Source organism: Gossypium arboreum, chromosome 5 (assembly GCF_025698485.1).
Source record: "Gossypium arboreum isolate Shixiya-1 chromosome 5, ASM2569848v2, whole genome shotgun sequence".
Taxonomy (NCBI): domain Eukaryota; kingdom Viridiplantae; phylum Streptophyta; class Magnoliopsida; order Malvales; family Malvaceae; genus Gossypium; species Gossypium arboreum.
This window is the reverse complement of record NC_069074.1, coordinates 87,687,937-87,707,141: the sequence shown is the minus strand read 5'-3', so window position 1 is coordinate 87,707,141 and position 19,205 is coordinate 87,687,937. Positions and strand designations below refer to the sequence as shown.

At 34.4% G+C, this 19,205-nt stretch overlaps 2 protein-coding genes and 1 long non-coding RNA gene across 3 annotated transcripts; 2 read left to right on the top strand and 1 right to left on the bottom strand.

Moving 5' to 3' along the window:
- The first annotated feature begins 12,195 nt into the window (after positions 1-12,195).
- LOC108451698 (uncharacterized) lies at positions 12,196-12,744 on the top strand. Its single transcript, XM_017749358.1, has one exon. The coding sequence runs from the start codon at positions 12,196-12,198 to the stop codon at positions 12,742-12,744; it is 549 nt and encodes a 182-aa protein (XP_017604847.1).
- Positions 12,745-14,025: 1,281 nt separating this feature from the next.
- On the top strand, positions 14,026-15,028 carry LOC128292717 (uncharacterized). Its single transcript, XR_008282649.1, has 2 exons — positions 14,026-14,504; positions 14,787-15,028. It is a non-coding gene; the product is annotated as an uncharacterized LOC128292717 (long non-coding RNA).
- A 2,401-nt stretch (positions 15,029-17,429) lies between these two features.
- On the bottom strand, positions 17,430-19,063 carry LOC108451699 (probable 2-oxoglutarate-dependent dioxygenase AOP1). The gene is made up of 3 exons (XM_017749359.2): positions 18,627-19,063; positions 17,910-18,231; positions 17,430-17,767 (listed from the first exon to the last, which is right to left on the bottom strand). The coding sequence occupies exons 1-3, from the start codon at positions 18,992-18,994 to the stop codon at positions 17,501-17,503; spliced, it is 957 nt and encodes a 318-aa protein (XP_017604848.1). The 5' UTR covers positions 18,995-19,063; the 3' UTR covers positions 17,430-17,500.
- Positions 19,064-19,205: the final 142 nt, after the last annotated feature.

Sequence of the window (19,205 nt, the reverse complement as noted above, 5' to 3'; positions counted from 1 at the left end):
TGGAGAAAGGTGCGTCTGTTTACACGAACACTTAACAGTGTTTAAAGAAATTCTTTCAAACATGGAGGCCATAGAGGTTCAATATGATAAGGAAGATCTAGGGTTGATTCTACTTTATTCGTTGCCCCCGTCCTATTCAACCTTTAGAGACTCGATTTTATATAGCCGTGAGTCTCTTATAGTTGATGAGGTTTATGATTCTTTGACCTCGTATGATAAGATGAAACATCTTGTGGTTAAACTCGACTTTCAGGGAGAGGGTCTCATTGTTCATAGGAGACAAGATCGGAATGCAGATGATAATCGTAGAAGGACACAGAAACGGAATCCTCACGGTAAATCTAAGGGTAGATCGAAGTCTTCAAATAGAGGTAAAACTTGTAACTTCTGCAAGAAGAAATGACACATTAAATCTGAGTGCTATAAGCTACAGAACAATATTAAAAGGGAGGCTGTGAATCAAAAGGGAAAACAACCAGAAAATTCTGGTGAAGCTGATGTTCTAGAAGACTACAGTGATGGTGAACTTCTAGTCCCTTCTATCAACAATTCTAAAGTGAGTGAGGAGTGGATACTTGATTCAGGCTGCACCTTCCACATGAGTCCCAATCAGGATTGGTTTACAACTTACAAAATAGTGTCTGAAGGTGTTATTTTGATGGGAAATAATGTTTCATGTAAAATTCAAGGTGTTGGAACAATTAAAGTTAAGATGTTTGATGGAGTTGTCAGAACACTTAGTGACGTACGAAATGTTTCAGAATTGAAGAGAAATTTAATTTCGTTGAGTACTTTTGATTTAAAAGGGTACAGATACATAGCTGAAAATGGAGTTTTAAAGATTTCCAAAGGTTCCCTTGTTATGATGAAAGGGCAGAGAAAGACTACCAAGTTATATATTTTGCAGGGTTCTACTGTTACTGGTGATGCAGCTGTCGCTTCCTCTTCCTTTTCAGATGATGATATTACTAAACTTTGGCATATGCGCCTAGGGTATACGAGTGAGAAGGGCATGATAGAATTGAGCAAAAGAGGACTTCTTAATGGGCAAGAAATTTGCAAACTGAAGTTTTGTGAGCACTGTGTTTTTGGGAAGCAAAAGAGAGTTCGATTCGCTAGAGGAATTTATAACACGAAGGGAACGTTGGAGTATATTCATTCTGATCTGTGGGGGGCCATCTAGAGTGCCTTCGAGAGGTAGAGCTAATTATATGCTAACTTTTATTGATGATTTTTCCAGAAAAGTTTGGGCATTCTTCTTGAAGTAGAAAAGCGATGTGTTTTCCACATTTAAGTTTTGGAAAATTATAATTGAAAAACAGATGGGAAAACAAATAAAATATTTCCGCACAGATAATGGCTTAGAGTTCTGTTCTGATGAGTTAGAAGGGATCGTGAGACACTTGACAGATCGTCATACTCCACAACAAAACAGCATTGCAGAATGAATGAACAGAACGATCATGAAGAAGGTTCGATGTATGTTGTCAAATGCCAACGTACCGAAGTCATTTTGGGCAGAAGCAGCCTCTACTACATGTTTTTTGATCAACCAATCTCCATCCGTTGCCATTAAAAAAAAGACTCCACAAGAGTTATGGTCTAGTAATCCTGCTAATTATTATAACTTAAAGATCTTTGAGTGTCCTGCGTATGCTTATGTTGGTAATGGAAAATTGGAACCGAGATCCATTAAATGCGTTTTTTTTTGTTATAAAGCCGGTGTAAAAGGGTATAAGTTATGGTGTCCTGAAAATAGAAAAGTTGTAATTAGTAGAGATGTCGTTTTTTATAAAACTGATATGCTACCTAACTTATTTCTTAAAGACTCTTTCAATAAAGAAAATCAAAAGCAGGTGGAGCATCAGATTAATATAGAGTCGACTCCTCAAGCCAGTACAAAAATTGAGAATAGAGTTGCTTCTTCACCACAATACTCTATTGCCAAAAACAGAACTAGAAGAGAAATTAAACCTCCAAAGAAGTATGCTGAGGTTGATCTAGTTACTTATGCTTTAAATGTGGCTGAAGATATAGATGCAAACCGAGAGCCATCTAATTATTCTGAGGCAGTTAGCTGTGAAGACTTAGAAAAGTGGATGTTTGTTATGCAAGAGGAGATGAAATCACTCCACAAAAATAGAATATAGGATCTTGTGAAACCTCTTAAAGGTAAAAAGGCTGTTCGATGTAAATGGGTATTTAAAAACAAAAAAGGGAATCTAGGAGTTGAAGAACCTAGATATAAAGCAAAACTTGTTGCAAAGGGTTACAATCAAATTCCAGGAGTTGACTTCATAGATGTGTTCTCCTCAGTTGTGAAACATAGTTCGATTCAAGCTTTGCTTGGTATTGTGGCCATGCATGATTTGGAGCTTTAGCAGTTAGATGTAAAAACTACATTTTTGCATGGAGAACTTGAGGAGGACATTTACATGCAATAATCAAAGGGTTTTACAGTCTCAGAAAAAGAAGACTATGTTTGCTTGCTGAAAAAGTCCCTTTATGGTTTGAAATAATACCCAAGATAGTGGTACAAAAGGTTTGATTCCTTTATGACTTCTCATGATTTCAAAAGAAGTAGTTTTGACAGTTGTGTTTACTTTAAGAAAAAAAGTGATGGTTCTTTCGTGTATCTACTTCTTTATGTTGATGACATGTTGATAGTAGCAAAATATAAAGGAGAGATAAGAAAGGTTAAAGCCCAACTAAGTGAAGAATTTGAGATGAAAGATTTGGGACCAGCAAAGAAGATACTTGGTATGGAGATTCTCAGAGATAGAAAATCAAGTAAATTGTGCCTAAGTTAGAAGGGGTACATTGAGAAAGTTTTTTGCAGGTTCAAAATGCAAAGTGCTAAACCTGTTTGTACTCCTTTAGCAGCCCATTTCAGACTTTCATCGGCTTTGTCTCCACAATCAGATGATGAGATTGAGTACATGTCACATGTTTTATACTCTAGTGCAGTGGGATCTCTCATGTATGCTATGGTTTGTTCTCGTCAAAATTTATCATATGCAGTTAGTGCAGTTAGCAGATACATGATGAATCCCAATAAAGAATATTGGAAAACAGTTCAGTGGATTTTAAAATACTTACGAGGTACTACTGATGTCTACTTACAGTTTGGAACAATTAGAGATGGAGTCATTGGGTATGTTGATGCTGATTTTGCTGGAGACTTTGATAGAAGAAGATCTCTCATAGGTTATGCCTTTATAATCGGAGGTTGTGCAATCAGTTGGAAAGCAACTTTGCAAACTATAGTTGCTTTGTCTACCATTAAAGCTGAGTACATGGTGATTACTGAGGCTTGTAAAGAAGCTATTTGGTTGAAGGGACTCTTTAATGAACTCAATGAAGACCTTCAAATCAGTACAATATTTTGTGACAGTCAGAGTGCAATCTTTCTTACAAAAGATCAAATGTTTCATGACAGAACAAAATACATTGATGTTCAGTATCATTTTGTTCGTGATATTATTGCTCCTGGTGATATTGTTGTGAGCAAAATTAGTACTCATGAAAATCATGCAGATATGATGACTACGTCACTTCCTATAACCAAGTTTGAGCATTGCTTAGACTTGGTTGGTGTTCATTGTTGAAGTTAAACCCTTAAGGGGTTTTATGGAAGAGGTGAAAAACTTGTTCGTTGAGAATTCGTGTTAAGGGGGAGATTGTTAGAGTTGTGTGACCCAAATTCTAAGAGATTGCTTGCAAGTCAAGTTAAACAAAATATATCTTCTTTCTAGAAGATTTAGCATTTATGAGTATAATATATTTAGCATTTATTAGCATGATATATTTGACTTTGATTAGAATTAAGTTTTTTTAACCTATAAATAGATGTAGTTGAAACTCTTGTAATCATTCGAATTCGACATAGTGAATTTTCTTCTCATCTACCCGTGATTCCCGTGATTTTTTTCCCGAAAGGGTTTCCACGTAAAATCTGTGTGTTCTTTATTTTATTTTATTTTATTTTCACAGGTATATTAATGAAATTAGTCTAGATGATACATGTGGGAAATTGTTATGTTGAATGTGATTGGGTATGTGTGGACTTGATAAAGTATGATGTTATGAGGATGTATATGAAGGTAAGGAAATGACATGTTTAAGCCTTTATTGTTGATGTATATGTTAAATTGGCTAATGAATGGCATGTAAATATTTGATAATGACTAGCTATTGGAATGACTAGTTATGGATATGCTTTGGTGTCATGTATGTCTAAATGAAAGTTAATACAAAGAAATCATGAAAGAGTAAAATTAGCATTAAAACAGTTTTGGACAGCAGCAATAGTATAACTTTAAAAAATCATCAAAAATTGTGAAAATTGAATTAGAGGATTAAGAAAATATAAAATTAAAGCGTATTGAGTCTAGTACTTTTACATAGAAGAAACTATATAAGCAAAATAATTTCATTTTATGAGATATTTGAATTTTTGTGAGACAAGGTCAAAATGATTTTGGGTTCCCCTGTTCTAACTTTGGAAAATCATTAAAAATTGTATAAAAATACTTGGAGGTTTAATTTTATATTTTTGAAATTCTTAATGAGTTTAATTTCAAGAGAAACAAACAGGAACATCATCCAAATCCCGTACTAAGAGATAATTAATTTTTAGTGAAGAAAGGTCGAAACTGTCAAATAGCAAAACAAGGATGAATTTGAAGAATTAACTGTACTTATTGGCTAAACCATAAATTCTGAAAATTTTATGTAGGAAGATATTTGAGTCTAGTTTCGGAAAAATCAAGCAGATCTTAATTTAGAATTCTGTAGCTCAAGATATAAGTAATTTAATGACTATAATTCAAGTGGACAGTTTTGTTATGAACAGTAAATATCACAATTATCTATAATTGTTCTGAAATCTCCGGTAATGCTCTGTAACCCTGTTCTGGCGACGGATACGGGTTAGGGGTGTTACAATTATGCTGGAGGTTGGAAGTGAAAAATTTCCAATTCGTATAACAGAAAGAGGCTTGGTGGAAAAACTAGATGATAGGCATAAAAAGGGGGAGGATTAAATGGTGAGAGAAGAGGAAGCATCATCGGAAATGGATCGGGCAAACAAATCAGAATCTGAAGTGTCACCGGATGGAATACGCATAGACGGGAGTGTAGGAGTTAATGCAACTTGTCTTGAAAATGAAGGAAATGTGAGTGGGGTGCAAGTTTTGTCAGATGTGGCTTTTATTGAGGAAGATATTTCACCCTGCAATGTGTCGAGTGGTCATTTAGGAAGGGTGCAAATGCCGACTCATTTGACTAGGGTCTTAACTCAAAGTTGGGCTTGGATATGATGGAAAGATTGAAGACCCAATGCTTTGAGGGGAATAGATTGTTGGGGTGGAAAGATTGGAGAACCAATACTTAGAGGGTGTTGATGTGGGCCCGGAAAGAATGTTGGGGTGGAGAATATTATGTCGAAGGGTATTGAAGTGGGGAGTAGTGAAAATGGGCTGCTGCGTTCAGGCATGGCAAATAGTCCAATGTTTATTCAAAATGCTTCTTACTTAGTAGATACAGAAAGCATTAGGGATCGTGTTTCTGGTTCTGAAATTAAAGAGGAAATTCTCTAAATTAAGTAGAGTAAAAGGAATAAGAAAAGTATGAACAAGAAAATTAGATCTATGCGTGAGATCCAGGATATCATGCTCACAACGAAGGAGAAGCAAATGAGAGACGGGGAATCAAGAAAATAGAAGGGAAAATGGGGCTTCGAATTTCGACGATAGCATGGTTAATTTATCGCTTTCGAATTCAGACATTAGCAACAGAAGGTGAGTCATTTTAAGAGAAGCAAAGAAGACGTAGGAGGTAGGGAAAAGACTGGGATTTAGTGTGCAAGGTGATGAGGAGATTATTATTGAAGAAATCATGAGGATCAAAGGAATGTGATAAGGAGCTTGAGGGTCTTCGATTTTTTGGTGAGTGGTTGTATTTGAGTTTTGCTTTGGCATTTATTCTAATTTGGTAGGAATAATGCGAATTGTTACATGGAACATTAGAGGATTGGGTTTGGATCCCAAAATTGTGGTCGTTAATAGAGTAGTAAGGAAGATGAGGGCGAAAGTTTGTTTTCTTCAAGAAACCAAACTAGAATCGGTATCGATAGAGTTAGTTAGAAAACTATGGGGGGATGACGGCTTTGACTTCAAATTTGCTACTTCTGTAGATAGATTAGGGTGATTATTATCGATTTGGGACAAGAGATGTTTCTCGGGGGATGTCGTGTTGTGTGGGCGGAGATTCATTGTTGTAGCTGGTAAATGGGTGCTTCAGGGGAATGAGGCAGTTCTGATAAATATTTATGCCCCTAACAGCCTTGCTGACCAAAGAAATTTATGGGAAGAAATTGCTGGTTTGAGAAATTAATTTAGAAGTGCATGGATTATTGGTGGAGATTTTAATGTGGTGAGAAATCGAAGTGAACACATAAACTGTAAGAGCATTGAGAAGGGCTTTAAGGAGTTCAGTGAGTTTATTGATAGATATAAGTTGGTAGATTTGCCGTTAGTAGGGAAAAATTTCACGTGGTTTGGTCTGGATTGTAAACATAGTAGATTGGATAATTTTTAATAGAGGAAGATTTGATGGTTCATTTAAAGGATCTTCAATAGCAAGGCCTTAACAGATCTATATCGGATCATATCCTAATTGTAACACCCCAAACCCAACCTGGACGTTATGGCTGAATCCAGCGACGTCACATGAAAGTGCTTTCCCAAACTAAGTCGTTGCTGAATCATTTTCCCCATTTGAACAATCTCTTTTTATCATCTTGTTTTTTTTATTTGAATCAAGTCATTTGTTTCCATATAGGTTATACATTTTCAAAATATTATTTACTTTCAAATCGTTATACTTTGCGGAAGCTTTTAAAATAATTTGTGTATTCGTGGTGTTTTGGTAAATCATGCATATCTTTTAAAAATTTGAGTTTCACCTAACACTAGCATATTCTAGTCATAAAACCGTATAAAATCCGAATTTAATCCAAAATCCATAATGGCCATAATTACAGTAAAAATACTCCCAAATAAAAATACTTGAAATCAAAATTAAGTACAAAAATAGTTACGGTCGTGTGGCCACCTCTAAGTCCCTCGCTGCACCGATCCGCCTAAGACTGGGGATTACCTGTACAGTAAAACAAAATGGGTGAGTTTACGAAGACTCAGTGTGTAATCCCCATGCAGTAACACCGTCAAATACAAACAGTAACAGATTGGGCCTAAGCCCTTTTCCGTAACAGATCAGTTTGGGCCTTAGCCCATTCTGACCTCGATATCTGATGAGTAGCAGGCCTTAACCATTATTATGTCAAGATGCGATGGCAATAACACGGTGTACAACATGCAAATCCTACCCAACCAACCGCTATACACCATCTCTTGTCCAACCTTGCACTCCTGTGGGGAATAAATTACCCACCCATCCCTACACTTACAAGTTATCATCGGTTGCGGCACTACACAGTATTTGCAGCAGAGCTACCAGTATATTAGGCTTAGAGCCATCAGTGATTTGCAGCAGAGCTGCCAGTACAATACACTTCCTCCAATCATATCATCCCATCCCCATGCAATGCATCATACAGTTATGACAAGTTATCACATAGTCTCATGCATATAATCAGAACAGTTTTTTAATCATGCTCAGTAAATAGTCATACATGTATCATTCAGTCAATTAGGGATCAAAGGATTGCTTACCGACCCCACAGTAGGTTTACAGTCTTCTTGGGCGACCCGTGCAACCTTATCAAACAAATCAGTAAATTGGGCTCACACGCCCATATGATCTACCCGTGTGAGCCCACACGCCTGTGTGGGCCACTCGACCTGGTCTAAAATCCCACACGCCATTGTGGTTCACTCGTGTGGGCCCACCTACCCGTGTGGCCCACATGGCCCAAGTGGTCGAGCCCGTGTCTCTTACACGGCCTCACCGGCCATCACACGGCCGTGTCTTACTCCCGTGTCATGTGCGCACGACTTGATTCGTCGACCATACGTCCATGTATCGTCACATAGGCTACCACACGGGCGACCACACGTTCGTATGGTGTCGATAGAGAGCTTTTTTAGCTTTTCGTTGATTCCTATTTTCAGTGCAATCGAGTACACATCTAATCGTTTTTTACGTGAAATCACCCCCGAACACTCCAGAACCTATATTCGACAATAGAAAGTCCAATTTCAGTCACTTAAATCAAATTACTAAGGGATAAATAACTCTCAAAAAATATCGACAACCTTACCTTCACGAAAAACTGTGACTTCTACGCGCTTAACTCGTTCAAGAACAATAATCAGTCCTCTGAATAACTCCTAACCACCAGCTAAAAACCTTATTAGCACTTGTCTAAAACTCAAATAAAGTTAATCAAAACTATACTTACCAAACAATTGACGGGGACGATGAGCAGAAAGACAGTAGAGAGGTCAAGACATGAAACAAAGTAACAACCAAGGAGAAAAGAGAAAGAGAATAATTTCTCCAAAAAGGTGAAAGCAAAAATCGGCAGCAAGGGAGAGTGGTGAAGAACCCGGTAACAAAGGGAGAAAATATGAGAGAAAGAGAGGGGCCAAAAATTTCTTATTGAAACAACTACTCAGATTCTGACAACTCCCCTATCACCCACTCCTTAGTTTTCTCCATCAACCTCTCCACTAGCTAGCATTTTACTGAAACTCAAACTCTTACATAGCACTAGCAGCAAAAATAAATTCCTTACTCGCGCAAGGGCTCGAACTCCAGATCTCCAGCAACACCAACGCTCCTCTTATCCACTAAACCAGCAGGCCCATTCTGATATAATCTTATTTACATTTAAACTTAAGCCTACTGAACAAGAGTAAGACTTTATTCACAAAAATAACAAAATTTGCCAAATGCAAGGCTTGAACTTGGGACCTCAAACACATACCCTGTAGCACCCCAAACCCGGCCCAGAAGTTATGGCCGGATCCGGCATGCCACATCAAAAACGTTAAAAAAAAATTTCCATTCTAAGTCCAGAAAATCGTACTTGATGTTCAAAAGATTAATTCATTAAGGATTAAAGTGAATGGAAGCTGTGCACCAGGTAGGAAACCGGAAAAGAGGTGGTGAGTCCATCGGACTGCTTAAGTACCAAGCTCCCTTCGGATCCAATCCTAGACATGCAAACCGCCATTGCCACACCTTAACGTCATGGATATTTCTAGGAAACCGATTTGATTAAGTCATTTTTAGGAAAAGTGATTAATTTTGGAAAATACTTTCATTGCGGAAGCTTTGCTTGTTGTCGTGTTATTTTGAAATCAATTGTTGTTTTTGAAAAGCGCCTAAAGCTATCCAATTTCAACAGTTAAAATAAGTAATACCTATCTTAGTAATACATATTAAAACCATCAAAAATAAATAAGCGGCCTTATTACATTTAAAAGCCCAAAACCTCAAACGTAATAAAAGGATGTCATTCACCGAAGAAAATCAAACTTTCGAGCGGGTGGCCACTCCGAATTCCCTCACGACTCCAAGCCCACTATGGTTGGGTATTTCTGCGTGGATGAAAATAAAAGGGTGAGTTTGGGAAACTCGTGTGTAAGGAAACCCCATTCAAAGTCCAAGTCACTCAAGCCCATTGGGCCTAAGCCCATTCAAGTAATGTGATATCTTGGGCGAGCCCTTTTCAGATTACAATAAACGGGCCTTAACCCTTATTCAGATAACAATATGGCCCATAGGCCCATTTCAAAATACATGCAACATCAATAAACATATGCAAGCCCATTTGGGTAATAGTGGTCTTGGGCGAGCCCTTTTCAAATTATAATAAAGCGGGCCTTAGCCCTTATTCAGATAACAAGATGACCCATAGGCCCATTTCAAAATACATGTAACATCAAGTAAACATATGCAAGCCCATTTGGGAGACTACTCAACCCACCAACCACTACACTCCACCGTACCAGCCATACACTCCATGTGGGGAATAGCTCAACCCACCCATTAACACTCCACGATTCTTGACCTTCTTTGCTCGATTATCGATAAATTGAGGCAAAGCCTCCAAGACGTGGACAAGCCACTTTCAAGTACTTCCTCGTCAATATCCCGGTCCATGCATCGATAATAACAACATGGCATGCGATAAATAACAACGATCAAACATGTATTTAGGTCAATTTAACCTAGGGGTATTTGGTAATTTATCTCCTAGGGGTAAAGCGTAAATTTTCCACTTTTAAAGGTATTTCATAATTTATCTATTTTAGGGTTTTCATGCATATTCCTACCTTTCACGTACTAATGAATCACTACTGAGGGTTCTTACGAATTGGGCAGTTGGCCCATCATTCCAATTTTGGCCCATTAAGCCCAAAAATATCGAGGCACGTAAATCATGCACTTTACAATTCAAATTTTGCAGCTTACCAAAAACATTAATCGATTTATCTCACGAGCATTCGCACACTCGCAAATCTACAAAATACCAGTTTTTGGCATTTCGGCTTTTCGACTTTTGCCGATCCAGACTAAGAAAGAGGGTGTTAGTTACACACCTGTTTGCGAAGATATGTTGACGAGATCCACACACACGAACTGCCTACAATTGGATTACTAACACGTTAATCTAACTATTCAAACACGAACTACATATTAACCTCTTACAATATTCGGCCAACCACACCTACAGATCATAGTAAGCTTATAAGAAATCAATAAGCAACTCATTAACAAATTTTTGTCAATGTTTACCACATAATCATAATTTCACTGCTAGCTGTCTTTCTGAACAATAGTCACTAAATCATTTATAACTAGAGCTACGAAACTCCAAATCAAGTGCCGTTAATTTTCCCTGAAAATAGACTCATATATCTTCTATCCATAAAATTTTCAGAATTTTTGGTATGTCCAATCAATACCAGATTTTTCTTAAATTTTCCCATGTTTCACTGTTTGACTAATCTGACCACTCTTCATTACGAATCAAATTTCTCATTGTACAGAATTCAAAATATGTTCTTGTTTATTCCATTTGAAACTAGACTCAACAAGCTTTAATTACATAATTTATTCACCTTCTAACTCATCTCCCACAATTTATGGTGATTTTCCAAAGTCACGTTACTGCTGCTGTCCCAAGCAGATTTATTACCAAATCACTCTTTCACACATAACTTGCATGCATGTTATTTAAACTTGTATATCACCAATCAATCATCACATATCTATGATTTTACTTAAGTATAATCTCCATTTCATCATTTTAAAGCACAACATGTTAGCTGATTTTTCCTTTAACATCTAAGGCACATGCATGCTTATTTGTTTGGCTCAACTTCACATATCTTCCATTTTTCATCAAAAGAACATGAAACAACAACCATTTCCTTCATTTTAATTCATGACCAAATGCTCACAACACAACTAAAAATCAAAATATACTTCAAGAGTTAAGGTAGAATCAAGAAGAACTCATGAACCTCAAAATAGAAGCAAGGTACCAAGAACTTACCTTCAATTTTCCTCCTCCTAATGACCGAATACTCAAGAGCTTTCTCCTCTCCTTTCTCTTCTCTAACTTTCAGCTATGATGAACAAAGATGGACAAAACTTTGTTCTTTTCACCCTTTTCTTTTAATAAAACTTCATATTTCATCCATTTAATTCTTTAATACAAAAGACATGAAATTCTTATCATGAAACATTTACCTAACCCATTATCATGAAACATTTACCTAACCCATTATCATGGAACATTTACCTAACCTATTATCAATTTGTATCAATTTGTACCATAAATTATGGATATCAAGTGTACATTTTGTCTATATTCAACATGATGGCTGGCCACTTCATGTAAAATGGGAGGTTTGTCATGCAAATCCTCCTATTTTGCACTCCTATTTATTTGGCCATTTCAATTTAGCCTATAGCATTTTCAAACATTTTCACATAGGTCCTATTTCATAATTTCACCCCCTTTTTCTTATGGAACAAAAATTAACTAAAATTGTCGGGTTCTATCTTAAGCTTGGGCTTTCTAGAGGCCCACTAACATAATTAAACCTATGCCAACATTCACAGGATTCCCGAAAATTGGGGCGTTACATACCCAGAACACTTAACCACTGAAGCAGATACACAGTTGTGTCACAGAAATACGAAAATAAATATATGGGATTTTGGGGCATTATACCAGTCTTGTTGGTCAATGAGTCGATCGATTGGGGGCCTAGGCCTTTTAAGTTTGTAAATGCTTGGTTTAAAAAGAAAGATTGTATGAGTTTGATTGAAAGGGAATGGTTTGGAATGGGATGTTTAAGAAGGAAAATAGCTATTAAGCTGCGAAAATTGAAGGGAGTCCTGAAGAAATGGAATGTTGAAGATGGAAACATGCTGGAAAATAGAATTATCGAAAGTGAAAGTAGAATAAAGGAGATTGATGAAGCAAGCGAAAAAAGGAAGTTGACAGTGAAGGAATTGGAAGAGCTAAAATATTTGAACACCGAGCTTTGGGAATCAATAAGATTCAAAGAATCCATTTGGCGACAGAAATCGAGAATGACATGGTTAAAAGAAGGGGATGCCAACAGTGCTTTTTTCTATAGAGCCGTGAAAATCAAAGCTAAGAGGAAAATGGTGTTTAGCTTAAGAATTAGGGGTCGGTGTTTCAAGGATCCTAAAGAAATGAAAGAGGGGCTGTTCAATTATTTCAAAAATTAGTTTTATTGCTCTGTAAGAAGTTGGAAAATAGGATTAGATTTGAAATTTAAAATTCTTAACGAGGATAGGTTGAGGAAATTGAAGGAACCATTTTCTATGAGAGAAATTAAAAAAGCAGTTTGGAGTTGCGATGAATCTAAAGTGTTTTGGCCAGATGGCTTTAACTTTTGTGTTTTTAGAAAATGTTGGAAGATTGTGAAGAATGATTTATTTGGATTGATGTCAGAGTTTTTCACAACCAGGAAGCTTGAGAAGAGTATAAAATCATCTTTTATTATGATGGGAAGAACAATATTTTTGATTGTGGTAAATTATGGAAAATTAAGGTTCCTTCTAGAGTGCGTTGCTTTTTCTGGATGCTCGTGATTGACAGAATACCGACAAAGGAGTTTCTGGTTAAAAGAGGAGTGAACATTTGAAATTTATCGATAAGTTGTCCGTAGTGTGATGGTGTGCCGGAGTGCGCTTTACATTTTTTTTAATTGTAAATTTATTGAAGGTTTTTTTTAATTGTAAATTATAAGATTAAATTAACTTTATCATAAGCTATATATGTAATATATTTTAACAACATAATTATATAAATAGATCTCTTTTCTTCAAAAAAAACTCTATATTTAAAATAACATGATCAAATATACACCGGTATGTGAATAATAATAGTTTAAATGATAACATGAAATATGTGAATTTTCCTTTAAATAACACAAAATATATATAACAAAATATAAGAATAGGTTTTAAAAAATCGTATGTATAAAATAATATAAAATTAATAGTATACATGGAGTAAAGACCTAGTACAAAGAATGCATATATAAGAGAATAATAATATAGGAAAATATTTGAAACAAACAAAGTATATAACATCCAAAATTGGATTTAAAAGAAACAAATAATATATAAATAAAATTTTAAAGAAAAATTATATGAACATGTTCAAAAGAGGATTCAAATGAGTAATTTGACATAAAATATGTATATGTATATATAAATATCAATGCATGAGAATGAATATTACATAAATATTTTAAATATAAATTTACATAAAGAGAATTTCAAAACCATAGCTTATATAGTAAAACAATTCAACAATATATAGAAAACTAAAACAAAATGGAACTTTAAAAAAATAAAAAAAACATGTTAAAATAATAGGTCAAACAAAATAATAAATAAATCCTAAAAATATAAAACCTAAATTTAACTTAATTGAAATAAAATCAAAATCAAAAGGATAATCTATAAGTAAAACAAATTATTAAAACAGAACGAGGATCCAAATAAAACGCGCACAAATGAGCAAGGACTTGGAACGAGAATATACCGAATATTAAAACGCAGTGTTCAAATAAGTACTAAATCGTAACAATGTGCAAATCTTAGGGAAAATGTAAAAAACAAATAAATCCTAATTGAGACCTAATTAGAGATCAGTGCAGGAGGGGAGGGCTATGTGCGCAAATATCCCGTCAATAAGGGATCCATTGGAATTGGCTTTACACGGTACCGTTTCATCTTGTTTATAAAGGGAAAAAAAAAAAACCTAAATTACTAACAAAGGAGAAAAGACAGAAGCATTCTAATTTTTCCCTCTCCATTCGGCCAATCTCCATAGCCCCTTATTCTCATGTTCTTGCTTCAATTTGAGTAGTGGTGCAGGGGAGCCATGGAGGATCAAACCTTGAGAACTCTACTTCAATTTCGAAACATCATCCCTACTTCGATTGCGACGAAGAAGACGGGTCTCGACCACTAAGGTAAATCCCTTTTTCTTTTATTTTAAAATTTCCTGTAGACTTAAAGAAGAAAAACGCAGAAAAGGAAAAAAAAAACTATCAGATTGAGAATCACCTTTTCGATTTTTTATTGCTTTTTTTCAATATGCGTATATCTTTTTTTGGAACCCCCCATTTACACCATTTTCCTTCGGTTTTATAGCCGAAAAACAAAAATAAATAAATAAAATAAAAAATACAAATTTCATCACTGTCATTTGCTGTCATTTGCTGTCCATTGCTTGTGGTTATTTTTTGTTGTAGGTGTGTATGGCGTGGAGGAGTCGTTCGTGGAGCATGGCACGAGTGGAAGAATCGGCTAGAGCAGGGGCGAAGCCAGAAAAAAAATTTTGGGGGGGCCGAAGGAAATTTTAATTTTTTATAGTCTATATATTTATAATTTTTAAAGGATTAAATTGAATTTTTATAATTTTAGGGGGGCCAAAGTGTAATTTTACCTTTACTAATTTAAAATTTTAAAAAAATCTAAAGGGCCTAAATGAAAATTTCCCATTTTAGGGGGGGGCCGGGGCCCATGCCTGCCCCCCCTGGTTTCGCCCCTGGGCTAGAGGCTGCGGTGGCTGAAGCTTCTAGGGTTTCTGCCGAAAATTCCATAGGTATTTTGGGCTTGGGGTATTTTGGGTTATTTAGGCTAGTTGGGTTAAGTTTAATAATTTGATCCTGTTATTTTGGTTGCTGGGCTATGTAAGAAATGGACATTGAATTATTATTATTATTATTATTATTATTATTATTATTATTATTATTATTATTTTATATTTTGATTTGTTTTTTTAGTTTTTGTGTAAGCTCGGGCACAAATTGAGTCTTACAACATTAAGGTATGGTCATTTGGAAACTCGTTGTTCGAACAATACCTTAGATCATCCCTAAACATCTCACAATTCACAATTTCTTTGGTGCTTTGAATTAAACCAAAGAATAGCAATCAATTCAATCATTCATATATTTACAAATATCTATAATGCTTAAATCTCATATGACATAAAATCAAACATTTTTATTTAGGTACCTTTAATCTATTATGTAATTTAACTAAACAACCTAATTAATTTTCTTTAAAATAATCAATTTATCTCATATCAATAAAAAAATTACATGCTTAACAAAGAATCATTACATACTTTACTATTTTCAACTAATGTTCACAATATTAAGTCTAATCTAACTTATTTTTTTGGGATGATTGTACTTCACATTGCTACAAATTCATTTGATTTTAATGATGAACTTATGATGAATTCTATTATGAATTACAATTACTTTTGTTGGAGATAAATTCGTGTAAGCAACGAACAAGAATAATAACGAAGAAATTGAAAAGATTGAACATACAAATTTTATGTGGAAAAACTTCTCAAAGAGGATAAAAAATCACCGCTAAAAGGAGATTTCACTAATAAAAAAAAATATACGATGAAGAGAGTCAAAACAAAGAAAACCCAAAACCCTAAAAGAAAAGCCCCTTCAAACTGAAACACAGAATTCTCTTTTAATTGTGTTATTTTCTATATCTAGGTCTAACTTTTTCTTCAGTCCCAGTGGCTCTAAGGTAACTTATACAGGCCATATGTTACTTGGTGCCCATTTCCTCTAGATACTAATTAATGCAATATACCATTAAATGCTTAGGGTATAATTAAGAACTAATCCCAAAATTTCCATCCAAGGAATCAATTGCATATTTCCATATCTCGTCACATTGTCGGGAAGAAGATTTTCTTCTCATCGTGACGATGGCTACTCGTTGCGATGTCGTGTCTTCCCTAATTGCAACGTCACTCTCTGTTTTGGCCTGGAATGCGAGGCATACCCCACACCTTGACTCATATTTGACTTAACTCCTTTGCCAAGCCTTATCACGAGCCTAATCTGATCTTCATCGGATACTTACCAAGTCCAAAGAAATATTTTAATTTGAAAGTATATTTTAGTTAACCACTTTTAATACTTCTAGATATCCACAATAATATTATCTTTAGTGTATTCAAACTATCATAATATTTTCTATATTATTTCAAAAATAACTTTTAAAAATACAATTTCTCTATCAATACATTAAAAAATATATATATATTCCATACCAACACAATACATACATATATATATATATATATATAAAATCATTCATTTAACTTGAAATCATATATATATTATTACAAGGTTATAAGGAAATAAATATTCAAGTTTACATTACAATAAATTTTGAAGCATGATACCCTTTATTTCAAGCACTTATTTTCAGTTTGAGTAAATTACTCTCTTTCTCCTTATCTTTTAATTTTTTATTTTATGTCTTTTGTTTAAATTTATTTTCTTTAGAATTTGTTATATATTAAATATAAAGTTGATTTTAAATAAATTATCTTTTTATTTTAAGAATTTACTCAATTGAATTGAGTTTTATATTAAAACTAATTAATATTAAATTTTTGAGCTTAAAAACATTTATTAAAGTAAATTTATATTTTGTTCAAATATGATAAAAGTTAATTACATTCATTGATTAAATTAGAGGAAAAATGAATATAGATTTAAAAAAATTGAGAATTGAAAATTTTGACATTAAAATAAATTAGTTTTTAAAACAAAATAAATTAAATTTTAAAAATATATAAAGTAAATAATCTATAAAATATTAATATTATTATTATAAACAATCAACCCCTACATTGTAGAGGAATACAAACTGATAAATATATATAATAGCCATTTAAGCATTTCATTGCAACATGAAACACTTTTATTACAATAGAGAAATGACTGTATGAAATAAAGATATTATCTCTTTCCAATATTTTTATGCTACAATAGTAATTTTATCCTAAATTTTAAAATTTTAATTTGGATTTAAATTTTTTAGAATGAAAATACTCAGGCATAAAATTATTAAATAAGGGATATAGATACCATATTCAATTTGGCTACAATATAATAATTATTGAGGGGGCCAAATCTTAGACACTACAATAAGCTTTAAGACGAGATATAACAACCCCAGATTTAAAATCAGCTTTAGCCATTTCGGAGGAGAAAATTTTCAAAAATTCTTCATGGTCATGAGGTTTGAAAAGAATGGGATTGTTGTCATCGACAAGCTCATTTGGAACTTTTATTACGTAGCCTTCTCTTGGCCTTGTAAATAGTCCCAAGCTATACCTATCATCGTTACCCTTCATCATGACACGATGATAAGGCGAAGACAATCGACCATTTAACCATACCTGCAACAATATAAAAGTTTTATGTTTAAGTCAAGCTATTTAAACACTTGTGCTCCCTTTGGCTATTAGTCTAATAACATGATAAAAAAATAATATTCATATCAAACTTAATATTGATGATGTGAAAATAAGGGGAACTTACGCTAAGGCACTCTCCAATCATGACTATGAAAGAGCTGGATGAAAGCTTCATATTCATCCATTCACCATATTTGTTTTGAATCTCCAATCCATTAACCTCGTCTTGATACAAAAGGGTCATCATATTTTGGTCACAGTGTGCAGGTGCCATCATGGTTTGCTCGTTGGTTTTTGGCTTTTCATATTTCATGATCCTCAGTTGATAATTTGTGGTGTCAGTGAGCTCATCCATGTATTTCTCAAGCCCAAAACTCTCCAAGATCATCTTCAAAATTTTCTTCTCTAAATCTGATGTTAGTTGAATGAAAGATGCCAGAGTTTTACTGCCAAATACAAAGTAAATAATTAATAAAAACCAAGTCAAGTGGTTTTGCTAAAGGGGTTTTTGCAATATTTAAATTAGATTGTATTTTATTTTTTGATTCAAAAAATGAAAAAATTCAACTATGTATATTAAATTAAAAAGTAAATTAATTTTTTGTATTAAAAATTATCCTTCTCTATTATTAAAAACTGGTTTGGTGAACGAAATAATCATACGGTTACACGTGACTACCATGTGTTACTCGTGCTGGGACACAGGGATTAGTTTTCAATAATAGAAATTGATTAATAGAAGGATTAACTTATTCTTTAACTTAACATAAAATGACTAATTTGCCCAATTATTTAATAGAGAGGACAAAATTAAATTTAACTTCTAGCGCAATTTCCTTACCTGAAACTTATATTTCCTTGAGGCCATAAACTGGTGGTGAGGCACTGTTCAATGTTTTCAGCAATATGAGCATCATCCACCGCCATGCTTTGAAACAAACCAGATGGAGAACACGAATAGCCACGAAAGGGCTTGTCCGAAACACACAGTTTTTTTGTTTCTAATGGCAAGTCAAAGACCTCTTGCAAAGCCCCAAATACTGCCTTTCGAAGCTCCAGGATTGGATCAAACAAAGCCTCGAAACAACCGTACTCCTCGAGTGCTTCCCGAATTTGGGATTTCACGAAATCCCATTCGGGGCTGCCCGCTTTCAGGTTTTGGTTTGAGAAATCTATGACTGGAACCATTGCCTGAGTTTTTGAGCTCATCTCTGTGTTTATATCAAACAATAATGCTTGAATGGTACCGTTTAGATACAATCCAGGAGATTTATAATTGCGTCCCTCCTTGCAAATCAAAGGAAAGTAGACTTTTTTTTGTGATAAAAAACAAATCGCTATTATACAAATAATTTATACAAATAATGCTTGAATGGTACCTTTTAGATACAATCCAACTTTCCCAGTTGGGATTGTTTTT

What these genes read in the sequence shown, in the direction of transcription:
- LOC108451699 (XM_017749359.2), bottom strand. Translation starts at nt 18,994, where the DNA reads ATGAGCTCAAAAACTCAGGCAATGGTTCCAGTCATAGATTTCTCAAAC. An exon ending in CAAGGAAATATAAGTTTCAG is followed by an intron (nt 18,232 to 18,626) that starts GTAAGGAAATTG and finishes TGTATTTGGCAG; the next exon opens with TAAAACTCTGGCATCTTTCA. An exon ending in TGATTGGAGAGTGCCTTAGC is followed by an intron (nt 17,768 to 17,909) that starts GTAAGTTCCCCT and finishes ATATTGTTGCAG; the next exon opens with GTATGGTTAAATGGTCGATT.
- LOC108451698 (XM_017749358.1), top strand. Translation starts at nt 12,196, where the DNA reads ATGGGATTTTGGGGCATTATACCAGTCTTGTTGGTCAATGAGTCGATC.